This window comes from Drosophila guanche, unplaced genomic scaffold (assembly GCF_900245975.1).
Source record: "Drosophila guanche unplaced genomic scaffold, DGUA_6, whole genome shotgun sequence".
Lineage (NCBI taxonomy): Eukaryota > Metazoa > Arthropoda > Insecta > Diptera > Drosophilidae > Drosophila > Drosophila guanche.
Window position 1 is genome coordinate 5,509,968 of NW_022995749.1, and position 16,149 is coordinate 5,526,116.

Below are 16,149 nucleotides of genomic sequence, written 5' to 3' on the forward strand. Positions count from 1 at the left end.
GGGGGGGGGACAACTATGTTAACCAAATAAATGCAGTTGAGTGAAGTTTTTAATTTGCATTAGCAGCTGGAGAAGCAGCAGCAGCAGCAGCCACCTTGGGGGTTGGGGCAGAGCATTTTAATTTTACGCCATGACTCGCAAAAGAAAATTCTAGGGAGACGGGGAGACACACACACACACACACACACACACACGGGGAAATGGCAGGCAGTCAGTCAGCAGCCATAAAGTGGCTGTTTCATTTGCGTAAAAGTCGTGCGAACGCGACAAATTGCCCCAAGGACATGAAACAAAAAAACAAGCACTGGTCCTGGCGCGTGGATTTCCAAACTGTAAGACAAAGCAAATGCCCCAAAGGAAGAGTCGCAGGAGGAGGGAAAAAGAAATGTAAACATCTGCATTTATGACTTTTGCGGCTGGGCTAATCTGATGTTGAGTATGCCTCAAGTTAAAGGGAAGGAAATGGTAAGGAAAGCCTTACAGCAATACCAAAAGGAAAGCCCATTAACCACCCTCCATTTCCGGCGTAGAATATGAACCAAGGGACTGGAATGTCATGGGGTAGACAGTCACTGGGCAAAGACAAACATGAAACAGAACGCAGTTGAAGCTGCAGACACACAATCTTGTGAAGATTGTAATTAACATAAAATTAATATCAACATGTGTGAGTCACTCCAGAGTACAGGAACAGGTCTAATCCCATGTTGGTTTGTGTAAGGGGAAGCTTCTATCTGCTTCTCAGATAGGATAAGCAGTGAAGTCCTTTGCTCCACTCGACTACAATTCCGTTGATTGTTTCTTGACTCGGAAGTCTCTCTGGATGCGTCTCTGAATATGGTAACAGTTTGTCGTTGGAATATTGTCTTGACAAGCTCCTGTCGGGCTTATGGCAGATGTCAACTGCTTCAGATTTGACACCTCACAATTTAGTACGAAATTTCCATGTCGAAAACTTTTGGCATGCCGAAAGTTAACTGACTGCAATGATATTTGGCTGGACAAGGCTTTAAAGTGCCTTCGCTTTCGGGTTTTAAATTTAGAGCATTTCTAGCGTTTGAAATGTGTGCAAAAATGATGCAAAAAATCATTTAAAAATATTTGGTAACGGATTAAAAGCTGCTTTAGAAACGAATTGGTTGAGGGAATAACACAATGAAAGTTACTGAAATTATGCGCACTTTTTGGTCGATCTATTTGCTAATTTTTCACTCATAACCAAACGTTTTTGTTAACATTTTCTACTAATTTCAGCCAAGATCGCAATTGATTAAATGCTCTTTATGAACAAAATAAATGTGAACTGACTATAACCGATTGTTAACTGATTAATAACTGATTCCCAACCGATTGTTTTAAAACAGATTAACTCAATAATTAAGAAGGGACTGACACTCGAATATCTAAAAGTGAATTCCCCGATTCATAAACGATAAAACTGAATATTCTACTCTAAAAGTTAATTCCCCATTGTGCTTCCTCAAATTACCATATTATAATCATCAATTCAATGAGATTTCAGTGCCGTTTCAATAACATGCGGTTAAGTGATATTCCCCTGTCCAAAGCCGATAACGATGCCAAATCCATTACCATTTGGCGTTCCCATTTTCGGAGCCATTGACATGCCATTTGCCATTTGTTGTTGAACACTCATTCGTACAACAGCAATTATCAATTAAATCCTGTCAATTACGGGACTCTAAAGAGACGTACGAAGCGGCAGTAAAAAAGTGCAGGAAACATGGTTGCACATTTGTTAACTCTTTCTCTCTCTCTCTCTCTCTCTCTCTTTCGCTCGCTGTGCAACACTTTTTAATTACAAATAGCGCCGGGGACACTCGAACAAATTGCAAACATTTTATTATTTTTGCATAACAAAACGGAGGAGGCGGAGAAGCAGCGGAACTCACCGACCAAATGCTATAAAGAGGCAAGAAAATTGCGTTTCCCTTTGGGGCAACATCAATTCTCCCCCTCCCTCGCTCTCTTTTGCGGTGGTGTTGTACAAAACGCAACATTTTGTTGAAAGGCATTCGTTGATGCCGCTGCCGCTGCCGCTGCCGCATCAGTGTTAACGGTTCCGCTACACATGTTTTGTTGCAACACTGCAACACGCAAAGCTGCAAATAGTTTACCTGCCACACACACACACTCCACTCTTTCCTCTTTGTCGGATGTGTGCGTGTGTGTGTGTGTGTGTGTGTCTATGGCCTATAATTATGTTGCCTCCAATGTGGCAGAACTCGAGGCGCGACGCATAAAACAAGGGCCCCAGACAAAAGCCCTACCTCCTCCCTGGAGGCTTCTCCTTCTCTGTCTGTGTCTGCCACTCTTCCCGCCATTCTCTCTCTGTCTCGCATTCTGTTTGTCTGCCGTTGCCTTAATTATGCGACAGCGCGGCAACACCCAAAAGCAACACCCAACAGCGGCAACACCCAAGAGCAACACTGCAACACCCAAATGCAACCCTGGCAGTCCCAGTGCCAGCAAACAGCGAGACTGTGACAACTCTGGCAACTCCCATGTGCCAAATTGGTTTACAGACACCGCATGGCCGCCTCCTGCTGACCGTCCGACCGTCCACAGTCTCCGCTCACTTCCTGTGTTTCCCCTGAGGATTGATTTATAGTTTACATGCCCCATCCGCCTGCATATCCAATCCACATCCATTTGCCAGTTGTAATCTTGTTTAAATTGTTGCCAGTTTGAACGCGTCAATTTGGCCATTGGCCAGGCCAGGCCCAGGCAAGCTTTTGCCTCTGTCTCAGTCTGTGTGTCTGTGTCTCGCTGCCAGTCCATCGACTAATTAAAATACGGCTTGGATTTCCGCTTGTCGGCATTAAATAATTCATGCGTATAAGTGCGTTGTTAAATTCTGTTGAATTTTTAAAGCGCTTTACATATTGATAATTGTCGTCTGCCTCTCTAATTATTTAATCTAACGCTGAACTCGCACAAAAACACACAAAAAAACACACCCAGCACTAGTTGTTGGTTTATTAAAGGATTTGTTTTAATTGTGTGAGTATTTAATGAACCGAGTATATCCTTCAATGGGTAGGATGCGGATGAGTTGATTAAATGATGATAAATGTAGCGAAAATATTAGTGGAAATAAAAGAGTGACTATACGTAGTAGATTACGGGGAAATGCTTATAAAAGAGACCTCCATGAGCATCGACATTATTGTTAAAATCAGCTAAATTAAATTACATCTAGCAATAAATTATATTTATTACTGAGGCACCTAAGTACATATTCTCATATACACCCACCTCATACTCTCTGTGGCCATGCCTCTGCCTTGCAAGTCCGTGCATGTCCGCGAATCTATTAGCGAAGGGCCAGAGAAAGCAAAGCTCTGAAAAACTGTTGTTGCAATTTACATGGGTTCGACTCGACTGATCTGCCGCTGCGAAATATTTTACGCAGGTAGAAATGCAAACACAGCTTTTTTGTTGTTTTATTGCTCTCGGTCGCTGCAGCAGAACATCAAATGGCGCGTCGTCGCTCAGTGCGTGGGGGGAGAATAAAGGAATGCAAAAAAGTGAGATCGCGCGCGAAACTGATTACCGCGTGCCAGTGAGGGCATATTCGGCTAGTGGAGTGCTAAAAGAAGTGCACATATTCCGGGGTTATGCTTTTATTTGTTTGCTACGGTAACGTAACGATACGCATTAAAACATTGCATAGGAAGTTACGCAAAGTTTGATTCGATGAAACAGAAGTTATAGTCGTGTGTGCTCGCTTTAGTGCTGGGTGCACTTGACGGAGTGCAAAAGAAGAGCGTTAATGAGTATGTTAATGAGTATATGCATTACGGACAAGCGTGTGTCACTAAAGATATCTAAAGTGCGCGACAGCTGCTTGATGTTGATTAAGTTGATTAGCTCAAATAAGTTTAATCTTCATTCAACAAATATTCCTATCTAAGAATCATTTCCCATACATTTATATATTTCCATTTCCTTTTTCCTAATTTAGGGTATCAATCTCTATTGTATGACTTTATCTCCTATCAATTGCTGCATTTGTTTTTCCCCCCTTGTATTTATTTGTGTAGTCCCTCAACTAATTCACACGTTTTCCAATTCTCGATTTCATTGCAGACGTCGTCGCATCATCAAATCAGTGGCAATCAAGGCTAGGCGTGTAGGTGGTGGAAAAACTGTGCACAGTTGAGTTTCCACAAATATGCGCCAGCAAACAGAATCAGAATCGTCGGACGATGCTATAATGAGTCATATCAGCGAGCAAATATTATCCACAACAAAACAGCCGACCGGGGAGTAGTGGGGGCCAAACAATGAGCAGAGCAGGAAAATCATCAGCGGGAAAAGCAACCAGCTCTTGAGTAAATAGAAAATCACGAGCAAAATCAATACGAAATCAATACAAATACGTTGGGCAGGGAGCTACACACAGACATATAGGAGATAGAGAGCGGCAGGCAGACAGAAATTGATTGTCAACATTATTCGTTGTCGCGTGGAGAGAGCCCAGAAAAACAACAACCCGGTGGAGCAGTGAAAAACAGTAGGATAATACAACAAAAGAGTGTCGCTCGAAAGGAGTGAAAGACAAACAAAGGAATATCCCCCATAGAACAAAAATGGGTGGCAAGCACCATCATGGTGCTGGCGGAGGATCCGCTGGCGGAGGCAATGGAGGTGGCGGTGGCAGTCTCAACTCGAGCATGTGCAACTCGGTGCTCACCAATGCCACAACAGCAACCAGCAGCAGCCTCACCCAACAGCAGCAGCAGCTGCAGGCAAAGTACATTAAATCGAAGCGCCACCAGAGTCGCTACACCAATCTGCAGCATTCTGGTCACGACTCTGGTAGCTATCTGCATCTGAATTCGCTCTGGTCGATCTGGTACGGTGTCCTACTCACCCTCTTCCAGGGATATTTGGCCATGCATGGCGCCTACAGGTTCTTGGGTGAGTATTTTCTCTACTAAATAAATTTTCTCTTGCCTTTGTGTGTTGCTCTTGCTGAAATACACACGATTGCCACATTAGTTGCATTTGTGCATTTTCTTATACATTGTGGTTCTCCATATATGTATATCTTTGTTGCAGTTGGTCTTTTGCATAATTTATTTTGGGTTTAATATTCAGCTGCAGTTTAGGGAAATCTTTATGGGGAAACGTATTGGTAGATGATTTTGTTTATATTTCATTTCATTTGATGGTAACCAATATGATGGCTTCCATGACAGGAAACACTTAAGAAAGCATAAGAGAACTTTGAATATTTTTCATAATTCTGAATCCTTAAATAGTAATTTTTAAATTTTAATTTTATTGTGCATAATTCGTAAAAACAAAAGAACGCTAAGAGCACGCAATAAGTAATTATATTAGAAATATTTCTAAACCATTACTTTTCCCCCTTTCCTCCAGGTTGCTCTTTGATACCCTGGAAAATTGAGCCCGTTGCGGAATTGAATCTACAGATAGTGCTCTCTGGCGTAGTGTTCATCCTCCTGCCAGTATTCTTCACGTCGGCAGTGTTTAAGGTGAGTTCTGTGGTTGGTTTGGGCCTTTTATTGCAAATGGGATTTTAAGCGGGATCATGCACCGCCAGCCCTTACAATAATTAACTCTGTACCCGGTGGGGAGAAATTTCTTTGTCCTTTGGCTTTATATTTATATGGCCATGTGTGTGTGTGTGTGTGTGCATAGCTGTGGCCTGGCTGCACTCAATAATTAAATTTTTTGTTGTTGTCTCTCTGGTGGTGCTCCATATTGCTTGTCCCTTAGCTGCTTTCTCTTGTCGCCCCTCCTTTGTGTGTTTGTGTGAATTATTTTTAGTGGCATTATTCGTCGTTATTAAATTTATTTGCAAACAAAAACAGCAACAGCCAGAGGAGCCAGCAGCAGCAGCAGCAGCAGCAGAGTAGGAGCATACGTTGTGGGTCCTTTTCAGTGCAGCATCCGCAAAATGGCTGACAGGACACACACAAATAGGGACACACATAGTCGCAGAGAGGGACACATGGACACTTCAGACGTAGTGTTGTCTGGCAATTGCGTTGGTTATCCTTTAGCCTGGCTGCACCGTGAGTGTTCTGCCTCCTGCCGCTCTCCTCGCTCTTCCCTGGCAGCTGCGCCTGGTCGCTTTTGCCTGCTCTTACCCTGCCTTGCTCTATCTGTGCTCTCTCCGCTCTGTTTGGCTGTTAGTGTCTCTGCTTTTATCAGCATAATAAATGCAATTATGGCTTTTTCTCTCCCATATTTCTGCCCATTCCCGCAACCTGTCTGTCTGATGACCAAACCTATACTTCCTGCTGGACCTGCTGCAACTCCTTTGCTCTAGCGATTTTATATATAAAATTGTATATCATCCGATGGTTATTCTTGTGTGTGTGTGTGGTTTGTAGTTTATTTGTCATCCATCTATAAAGTGTACGGCAGCTGATGATGGGACTCGATAGATATAAAAAAAGTCATGCAATAACCAACAATTGGCATTTACTTTTACACACAACTATGGCTCCCTCCACCCCTGGTAAAAGCCACTTAAAAAAGGAGAAAGGATGAGGGAATATGCTCTCCATATGAGGGACATTTCCCTGTGATTCTATCTCTCTCTCTCTCTGTGAAAGTTTTCACAAATAATTGGCTTGTTTTTAAAACAAGTGAAATGGAAGGGCAGGAGCAGCAACGGCAACTGATTTGAGTGTGTGTGAAAGCTGCAAGAGGATTGGGTTTGGTATTGGCTTTGGCGTCTGCCCCTTTTCGGTGCACCATTGAATGTGACGGGCCAACTACTGACCAGAGATCCTATCACAGGAAGCGTCTGTTTGGCTGGCAAGCGTCTGCTGTTGCCTCCTCCCTAAAATGCAAAATAATTCCATTAAGTGTGTGCCCTGTCCGCCAAAACAGTAGTTCATTATGGCTTTTAGGAGACAGGGCAAATGCTTGGTTAGGGTATTTTTGTTTAGTTGTGTGGGAAATCAACTTTTGAAGAGCTTTTCCTGCAACATGTTTTGGAGTGGCCGTTTCGAGTGGCAGGTTTTGAGTACCTTTTTATTTGTGCCAAAAAAGAGAGGGATCATTAAATTTGAGTGTTTGTTTTTCACTCATTTGATTACACTCAAAAAAGCTGTAAAGGATGCAATTTAAGGATTTTAATTAGCCATGGAATGTTTGTTTGTTTGGTTGTTGTATATCCTTATTGGTTTACGAATAAAGAACAAGTTTATGTTCTTTAAATAGAGCATACAAATGTATCAAGCAGACTATGGTTGGTGGGTAAAATGTGGAATGGGAGTTAGTTCTTGCTATTGGAAAGGATTTGTATGTCCATTTTGGGTTGTTTTTATGTTAAAAATAGCTCATAATATACTCTTAATGCTATTTAAATATATTGTCCAATAGTTTTGACAGTGCTAAAATGTTTTTTTCTACAAATTCAAATCTATTTCCCCATTGAAAAGCAATCTAAATGTATTTGAAAATCTATAAAAGTCTATCGTACAGTAATAATTATATCTCTTAAAACCTTTTATCATGCTTTTACCTGCTGAAGTGTTCAAACACTATTTCTATGTGCCTTTATTTATTCAACAAAGTTTTGACAATTTCCCATGGAAATGCAGTTTATACGAGTTTTATGCTCTGACAGATCATGGCAATACATGTCCCAACTTTGCTAAAAACCACCAAAAAAGGGTATACAAATTGTATGCAAATATTCGCATGACAGTTTTGTTCATTGCCAAAAAGCCACAAAAGCGACAACGAGCCAGCAGCAGGCAGCAGGGAGCAGTCAGCAAAACAGGGACAAAAGTCGTGAATGAAGGCTAGCGACTATCAGTCAGCGGCCAGACAGACCGCCAGAGAAAAAGGGAAAGACGGGTGAGGGGATTCCGCAAAACCAAAACCGCCAACGAGCAAGGCAGACAGCTGGGAGTGAGAGAGAGCGAGAGAGTGCATGAGATGGATGGTTCATCACACGTCGGCGAACGTTTAATAAAAGACAGCAACAAAAACAATAGCAACTACAACATCATCAGCAATGACAACAAACAGAAATTGGTTGAAAACTGCAATCCCAACATTGACCATTGAGGCGTGGCTATCAGAGCCAGACCAGACCGTACCCCAAACGAGAACCCCCATGAAAACTCCACCTCCGTGCCAGACCCCAAACTGTAGACAGCAACAGGAAACAGGAACATTGCATAGTTTTTGCTTGCTTTTTAGCCAGCATAGGACAGTACAGACGCAATTACGTCTATGGTGTGTCAGCCGATAAGACTCCACCAGGGAAGGAGTCTCCCACCACAAAAAGAGAGCGACTGAGAGAGCGTCGCACACAGGGGAGCTGCTCCAATTGTCACACACACACACACACACACACACACACAGCCCATAACAGCGACGAAATGCACAAAAACTTTGCGACTTTTATATTTGCACAGCATTCGAAATTAAACGAATAAAGATAGAGAATAGGAATAGACGGGGGACCATAGAGAGTGCAGAGTGGTGGGGTGGAGGGTGGCTGCCAGAGACATGTCTGGATAACCGCATTCAGTGTTGGGGGAATAAACGTAACGAATCGGTTAACCAACATTGGCTGTGGGAGAGAGGTGCATCAAAGTGGAAAACTAGCATTGTGACAGGGCAGATATGAATGATCACAGTTAGAGTATGTTTGGCATGTTTAAGGCACTTTGAGAGCGAGTTTTTGGTTGGTAATTTCGAAGCTGGTCTAATAGAAGATATTTATGACACTTAAAAGGGGAATGCTTCATGGAAAATTTGATTTCTCTTCTCTTATTGCGCGATCTGGAGGCCTCATCATTCTCTGTATATTGGGGAATTATATTCTGGATTATTTATATTATTTAATATAAAAAAAATATGAAAAAAAATAAACTTTTGAGCAAATAATAATGAGCAGTAATTGTCTGTGGATTATAGAATTAAATGAATAATTTTAAACTGAATTTAATATACCGACCAAAGAGCAGTAGCTAAAGTTCTGCAATATTTTTGCATATCGTGTTAATTCCAACAAAAATATGAACACCAAATAAATGTTAGAAAAGCTAAAGCCAACCCCCAGGGATGCAACCCATGAACTGGGGCTAATGAGAGGGGTTAACCTCCAGGCAGCAGTCGCATACATATGGAAAAATGATGAGCGGAAAAGGTTCTTCCCTCTGAAAGAGAGGGAGAGGGAGATGGTGCGCTTAATTTGGGTGGCATGGAGTTGCAGCTTGAGTTCATTCGCCGGCAGTGAAAGAACCGCGAAATGTGCTTCGGCACATTTAAATGTATTATCTCGCTTGGGGGGAGCGCTTCCACGTTCCCATAGTGCCACACACATCCCGCGCCACACTCCCTTCCCCCACTCATTTCCCCACGCATGCACTTCAAATGCATTTTCGCTTTTTGCAAATTGCAATCATTGTTGCCTGCACGAAACGAAGCGAAACCAAACCAAACCAAACCAACAAAAAAGTGGCAAAAATGAAACCCAGTGCCAGAGTCAGCAGAGCCAAAACCAGAGCAAGCCAAACAAAGTGAAGCTGCCGATGCTCCTTCTGGTTGTGCTACTGCTGCTGCTCCTGCTCCTCTACTCCTGGGCACTCATCCTGCTCCGAATGTAGCTCCTTCATCATGCTGATGTCTGCTTGTTTTACCCGGTACCTGCTGCACTCAAAAATGGGCATGTTCGGATTCGAAAGAAATTCGATAAAGCCTTATTATAAATATATCTCTGATCTGCACTAATAATGCGGATATAATTCCTCTTATATTCCACAAAAAATATAGAAAACTGCAGGCAGCTATCTCATTTATTTTCATTCCTTATTTCTTTCTTCTTTCTTGCTCACCCCATGTATTTTATATAGTATAAAATAATTTCCAGCACCTCTTGCTTATCCGCAATTCACGTACGTGAGGTATCCCCATCGTCTATTCACTTGATTATAGCGTGTCGCCCCTTGTTTTTAATTTAAAAGCCCGACAGCTCGCATTTATTTATATATGTATGGTGCACGTGATTTTTATGTTCTATAGAGTGCGCAAGTGTATCCTCCACAGGATTTATATACGTATATAAATATTTCATTTTACCATTTGTCACGTGCAAAAATGTTCCCTCTGTTTTTTTCGCGCTGTTGTTTATGCGCCAACGCGTCGTATGCGCAACGCCTTTGTGTCTGTTTCACTATCAAATTGCGTGGCGTTTGCCATTTTTATACTTATAAAAAATGCATTTAATACACACACACACACACACACACACACACACACACACACACACATAAAAACCCCTCAAAACATTCGTTAGTGCACTCTGAATTTTGCATGATTTTTTGTCAATTTTATATATTTTGTATGCATTTTTTATTAATTGCCCCCAGAGGTCAGAAAAAATCTGTTGTGTGGTCTGCCTCAATGGTTGAGGGATATCTTTTACTCTTTGATAAGCCTCTAGTGGTGTCCCGCCTGTTGCTAATTGTGTTATGATTTATGTATTTTTTGGTGTAATTTATACAATAAAATTCGAGTGGAGGCAAGTGATTGGAAGAAACATTGCCACAAAATGGCAGTCAGAGGTCCTTGATGTGCAGTCATTTTAACCGATTGTATTGTCCAGGCACTGAAGATTGATTGTAGCACTAATCTACATTGATGGAAGGCTAGTGGCTATGTGGCTGCACTCCTCCTCCTTGGAATAATTATGCCAACAGTATTGATGAAAATCTTGTGTCTGTGTGATAGCATTTGACTGCCTGAAGTCACAGGCAAACTAAGAATAATTGAGTAGTTTGTGGCTTTGGCTTTGGATTATTAATGGTAACTCCGAATAACTAAGGAGTTCAAGTCGAAGTAATCTACATTTCAGCATATCTTGTTAGAGTGTTTGGTTTGGCAAAGTCTTTCGAATTGATTCTGAATTCAATGTGTGTGCGGTTGCAAATGAGTTCTGCTCAGAGAAGGGCTGCAGTTTAAAATGAAACTCAAAACCAGCTGCAGGTGGGCGGTGGCCCTAAAATTTGTGTTTAATTATCTACTTGAACATTTGTTCATTTTGCTGTTTATTTCAATGAGATGTGCTGCGCTTGAACGCCTGATCAAAATCCAATTGTTGGATTTATATGATCCATTAAGGCGTTATTTTAAGTTAAAAATATATATTTTGTTTTTGTATGGACCTCTTTGTTAGACCTTGACTTTTGGCTATAAAATTGTCTCTGTCGCGCATGTAGCATGATTTCTAAATGTTTTCTATTTATCAAAAATACAATTTTTGTGCATGTTATTCAAATAGTATCCGCAACATCAATTAGGATTTGCAGCGAATTCTGTTGTGTGTAAATACAAAAATATAATAAGAGAAACATATTTTGTCTGCGTGCCTGAAGCCTCAGCAATTTATGCAACTTTCACAATAGATTTATACAAATAGCAAAATGAGTGAGTAAAATCCGCCATTTATATTTATAATGGGTTGGAGAAAAACGTGAAGTTGCAGAACAGAAAATACAAAATGAAAGCCCCAGTGGACACGTGTGGATGCCTAAAAGCGCAACTGTGATTAAATTGGATATTTTGTATTGTTCTGGGTCTTTTGTTTGACGCCAAAATAAATTAAGTGGAAACTTAATTATTTTTCAACATTTGAAACAACAAAATGAGCTGTTGAAATGTTAGTGGAAATAGGTTTAACATAGAGCGAATAAATTACATTTTCCCGGAAGTAGTTGCTATACTCTTGAGCAAATTTCAATTTCCGCTCGAGGGCTAAAAAGGGAAAGCGATGGAAAATCTAAGAAACGGCAGGGCAGACATTGCCAAGACATTACCCCTGCCTCCACACTATAAATACTATGAACTCCTTTCCAGCTGGCAAATTATATGAATATATGAAACGTTTTTTGGCACACACACATTTCCACTTCACAGAATAAACTATTTATTTTCTCTTTCTTTACTTCCTTTTAATAATACCCCAAAATATTCGTTGACTTCTTGACAGGTTGGCAACTTGGCAAACGATGGCATAAAATTGGCCACAGGCGCACGGGAGCGACGCTGCACGCTGGCACCCCATGACGGCCTCGAGGAGGAGACACGCGGCGGGACGTTGCGTGCCCTGTGGACACACGGCGGACCAACGGCGGCCTTTGTCCATATACTGATTGCGCTTTGTTTGCTACTGCCGCGGCTGTTGCTCGAGGCACGCATCATCGAGAACGGACTTTTGCCGAAAGGTGAGCATAATTAATTGACCAACTTGCCGCACCAGACGCACACAATATACATTGTGGCGGCACCTGGGGAATAAAGAAAAGTCACTCTGCAGAGGCGCAAGCAACAGCAGCGGAAATGTTTAAGTATGCAGCGAGAGGAGGCCGCCAGTGTTGTTGCATTGCTGTTGATACTTTTTATGGCCAAGAGGACAAAAGGGCATGCTCATTGTATCTTTTTGGAGATGGATATAACAGGCAGTGGTGTTCATTTTGTAACGCTGAGTGTTTATTGACTGAAAAGTAGAATTGTTTTAATTTGGGATGACTATGAAGATGACTTGAGCTTTCTGTACCTAATTTCTCTAAACATGTTCCACTGTTCTTGCATTTTCGTTTTGCATTTCGTTTGCATTGCCGTTAGTCGCAATTGTCTTATCGCTTGATCTCTGCTCAAACGCTGCTCGCACGCACGCACTCTCTCGTAGTTAAGCTCTCGGCAGAAATTAAGATGAGAGAGCTGCATTGTTGTTGTTCGTTATTCTCTCTCGATTGCATTGCGTCGCAATGCCGTCGTTTTTGTTGGCTCTTTCTGTCACTACTCCTCTTTGCTTCGATCTTCTCTCGCAATTTCGGTGTTCCTAAGCTCTCTCAGCAACAACAACAACGCTGCTAAGTCGGGGGAGTTTTTGTCACAAACTGTTATTATAGCCCCTCGCTGGCTCTCTGTAAATACGAAATCTTCGTGCAAAGAAACGGCACTTTATTTTGCTGCCTAGAGTCTGTGCTCTATTCTCAGTTTGGTATTAACTTTACATCTATTAATACCTTTCATTGTGCAAATACAATTCTTGATTGAATTACAAAGAACTTTAAATAAACCCTGGCGCACCAGGGTAGCCCTTTAGTCGCAATACACGACTGCTGCATTCTTGGCGAACTATTTTTATTGCATTTCGATTATGCACTTCCGCAGCGAGTGGAAGCACGGTGAATGGAGGATTGGAAGAGGATGCGCATGCTGAATGGCGGATTGCTGTAGGAGGTAAACTATAGGTAAGGGATTGCTTGGGGAATGATGATTGTAGGTAGAGCGGATTGTTGGGTCACATTGTTGCCTGGCGAGGATTGCAGTTATCCTCAGCTTCATTGTTGTCTGTCTGTCTGTCCTGGCACACACCGCTTGGTACATTGTCATATTGATGATGGCGTTGATGGCGCCCCTACAATGACAATGATGACAACTATTAAAGCGACAACAAGACTGGAGGCAACATACACATAAACAACATTAAACTGGCAACAGACGGCAGACTACAGAATGATGCATATGCAAGAGAGGCCTGCTTCGTGGCTTTGTTGGCATGCAGCAAAATCAATCATAATAATTTCCCTTTGTTGATGCAATCAATTTGATGTTACGTCTGCCATTCTGCATTTTAATTAAATTATTTGTGTGCTTAAAAGGAAAATGAACAAACACAAGCAGGGGAAGGACTGCCCTCCAATTTAAATACATTTACTCCAACATTCTCCATATGGTGGGGCCACAAACTGTTTAACCAAGAAGCTTAGGATGCTCTGAAGAGCGGTTAACAAAGTGAGCTTAAGGGAATATGTATGGAAGGAAAGAGCACAACAAAAATATGCACAAATAGGAGTAGAAAGAGAAGGTGGAGCAGCAGCAGCGGTAGATGGAGGAGAAACAGCTTCAAAGGCAATCGCTGGGGAAATCTGCTGGCCAAACATATACAATACAAGTGCATGTGTGTGTGTGTGTGTGTGTGTGTGGGGGGGGGGATCATTGTGTATGTGTGTGTGTACTACGAGGTACTACCGATATACCGTATGCATGACCGACCGCTCGACAAACAAAAACACAACCGAACGAGCGTGCACACAGGCTAACAACCGCAGAAGCAAACAGAACGGGACACAAGCAGCGGGCAGTGCAGAGCTTTCTCAGGTTGACAGGGAACGAGGTGCGGCCATTATGGCCAGCAATAAGCCATGTTATTAACAGAGGGTGTAGGCAAAAAAGAGAAGCCTGCCCAGGCTGGTAATATCCGTGGCAGCGGAAGGCAGTCAAGCGACCCAAAACTCTGTGCAAATGTTGGCCAACTGTGAGGCAGGCACTGACTCTAGGGCTCGACTCCACACTGACTCCTGTTTTCCCTGCAGTAGCAGCAGCAGCAGCAGAAGGAGCAGGAGGGGGAGCAGGCCTCTGTTTGTGCATATGCCTCTGTCTCTCTCTCTGTGTGTGTGTTGGTTTGTGTACAGTCGAATCGACGAGTCTCACATGTGACGGCTGAGAGTCATAGTAGCACAGTAAACTAATTCCACAGTTAATGGCAGACAGCGAGAAAAAAGAGAAACTAAACGAACTGGAAGGCAGCGCAAATTAGTTTGTGTAGGACGAATTCAGGGATGCTCTGTAATGTCATGAACACGTAGAAAGTAGAAGAGATTTTGAAGATATTACTAAGTAAAGGAACCCAAAAGCAAGAAATGAACTTAGGGGCAGAGGGAAGAGGGAAGCTGCTAGTGATTAGCTCGGAATATAATCCAAGTTCAGATGGTTTTTTGTTCAAAATATAGAATAATACTTGTATTACATCTTTTCCTAGGAGCTTAGGAAACCATATTTTTAAGGCCCATTCGATTCAAGGAAAGACTCTCCAAGAGAAGTTTCAGTGTAAGATTTCCCCTAGAAACATTTTAAACTCAAACCAAAATACATATCCATTTCACAACTCTCTCTCTCTTTATGTTTCAAAAATCTCATTTAAGTATTCCCTTTATCAAAGTTGAATCAAGGACTGTTTTGTTTCATATGCCTTTACCTTAATTATTCCTTTTTTGAATACGAAATGATAAGTCCTAATGCCCATCTCCTCTACAAATGTTCTAATAAGGAATTTCCTGTTTTTCTATGACTTCCCCTAGTTATAAGTCTTCCAGGCAGTTGTCTGTTAAAGCTCCATCCCATTTTCTAGCCTCTTCTCTGCTGCAAACATCTTTAGATAGCAGACATACCCCTTTAATCCTTTCAAATACAAAATACTAAATGCTAAATGGCCACGACTAGGCCAGCAGTAGCAACAATTGTCGTGGAAAGCACAACAAGAGCAATGAAACAATGATGGCCAGGCCACCAGATGCAGCAGCAACACCAGCGTGAGGGAGAGAGAGAGAGGAGGCAAGGGCCACTAGCCAGAGGCAAATCAAAATTAACTACATTTAAAGTGAGTCAAAGTCCGGTCCAGATCGGTGGGGCAGTCCCAGGCCACCATTTGCAGTGCCACTGCCAGTGCCAGTCCCAGATGGCCGGGGAATTGTATGTAGGGGTTTATTGAACCAAAGGGAGGACCCGACACAAGCACACAGAGAGAACGAGAGGCAGAGAACGGGTGGGAGACCCCGGCAGACAAAGGCAACCATCGGTTCGCGGAGTAAATTAAAAATGTGGCAGAGAGAATTCAGCTTTGGACAGGATCCATCGACAGCCACCCATGCAAGTTGCATTGGCATCATAAAAACCATGACGGGATGAGTTTAAATCCACACTGACTCAACTCAATGATTGACTGATTGACTGACTGACTGACTCACTGACTGGCTGACCCCCTCTGCCGTCTGCTCTATGTGATTTTTCAATTAATTTCGTTGCTATTTTTGTTGTTTTGGCCGCTGCTTTGGCCGCCTTTTTACAGCGCTGCCACCAGAGTGCTGCCGGCTGCCTGCCACAAAGTCAATCTCTTGTCGCTGCCAGACATGACCAGGCCCCAGCCCCCTGCCCATCCCTCTCTCTCTCTCTCTCTCTGAAGTCCTCTCGTGGTCGATGCGAAAAATCCATGCTAGGGGAAATTGTTTTCGCACAACTTTTGCAGCTGAATCCCCGTCGCTTTTCCTGTCCATTTCC

At 42.4% G+C, this 16,149-nt stretch overlaps 1 protein-coding gene across 4 annotated transcripts in view; it reads left to right on the top strand.

The window, feature by feature from the left end:
- Window positions 1-16,149, top strand: part of LOC117585116 (protein tincar) — a 77,258-nt gene that overhangs the window by 46,967 nt on the left and 14,142 nt on the right. For 3 of the 4 annotated variants that reach the window (XM_034274439.1, XM_034274438.1, XM_034274436.1), the window contains exons 4-6: window positions 4,114-4,947; window positions 5,413-5,528; window positions 12,017-12,251. In XM_034274439.1, the coding sequence (XP_034130330.1) occupies window positions 4,617-4,947; window positions 5,413-5,528; window positions 12,017-12,251 (682 nt within the window). In that variant the 5' untranslated portion in view covers window positions 4,114-4,616. Of the gene's footprint in view, window positions 1-4,113; window positions 4,948-5,412; window positions 5,529-12,016; window positions 12,252-13,012; window positions 13,284-16,149 lie in introns of those variants that run through there. The other variant, XM_034274437.1, reaches the window with a different exon arrangement.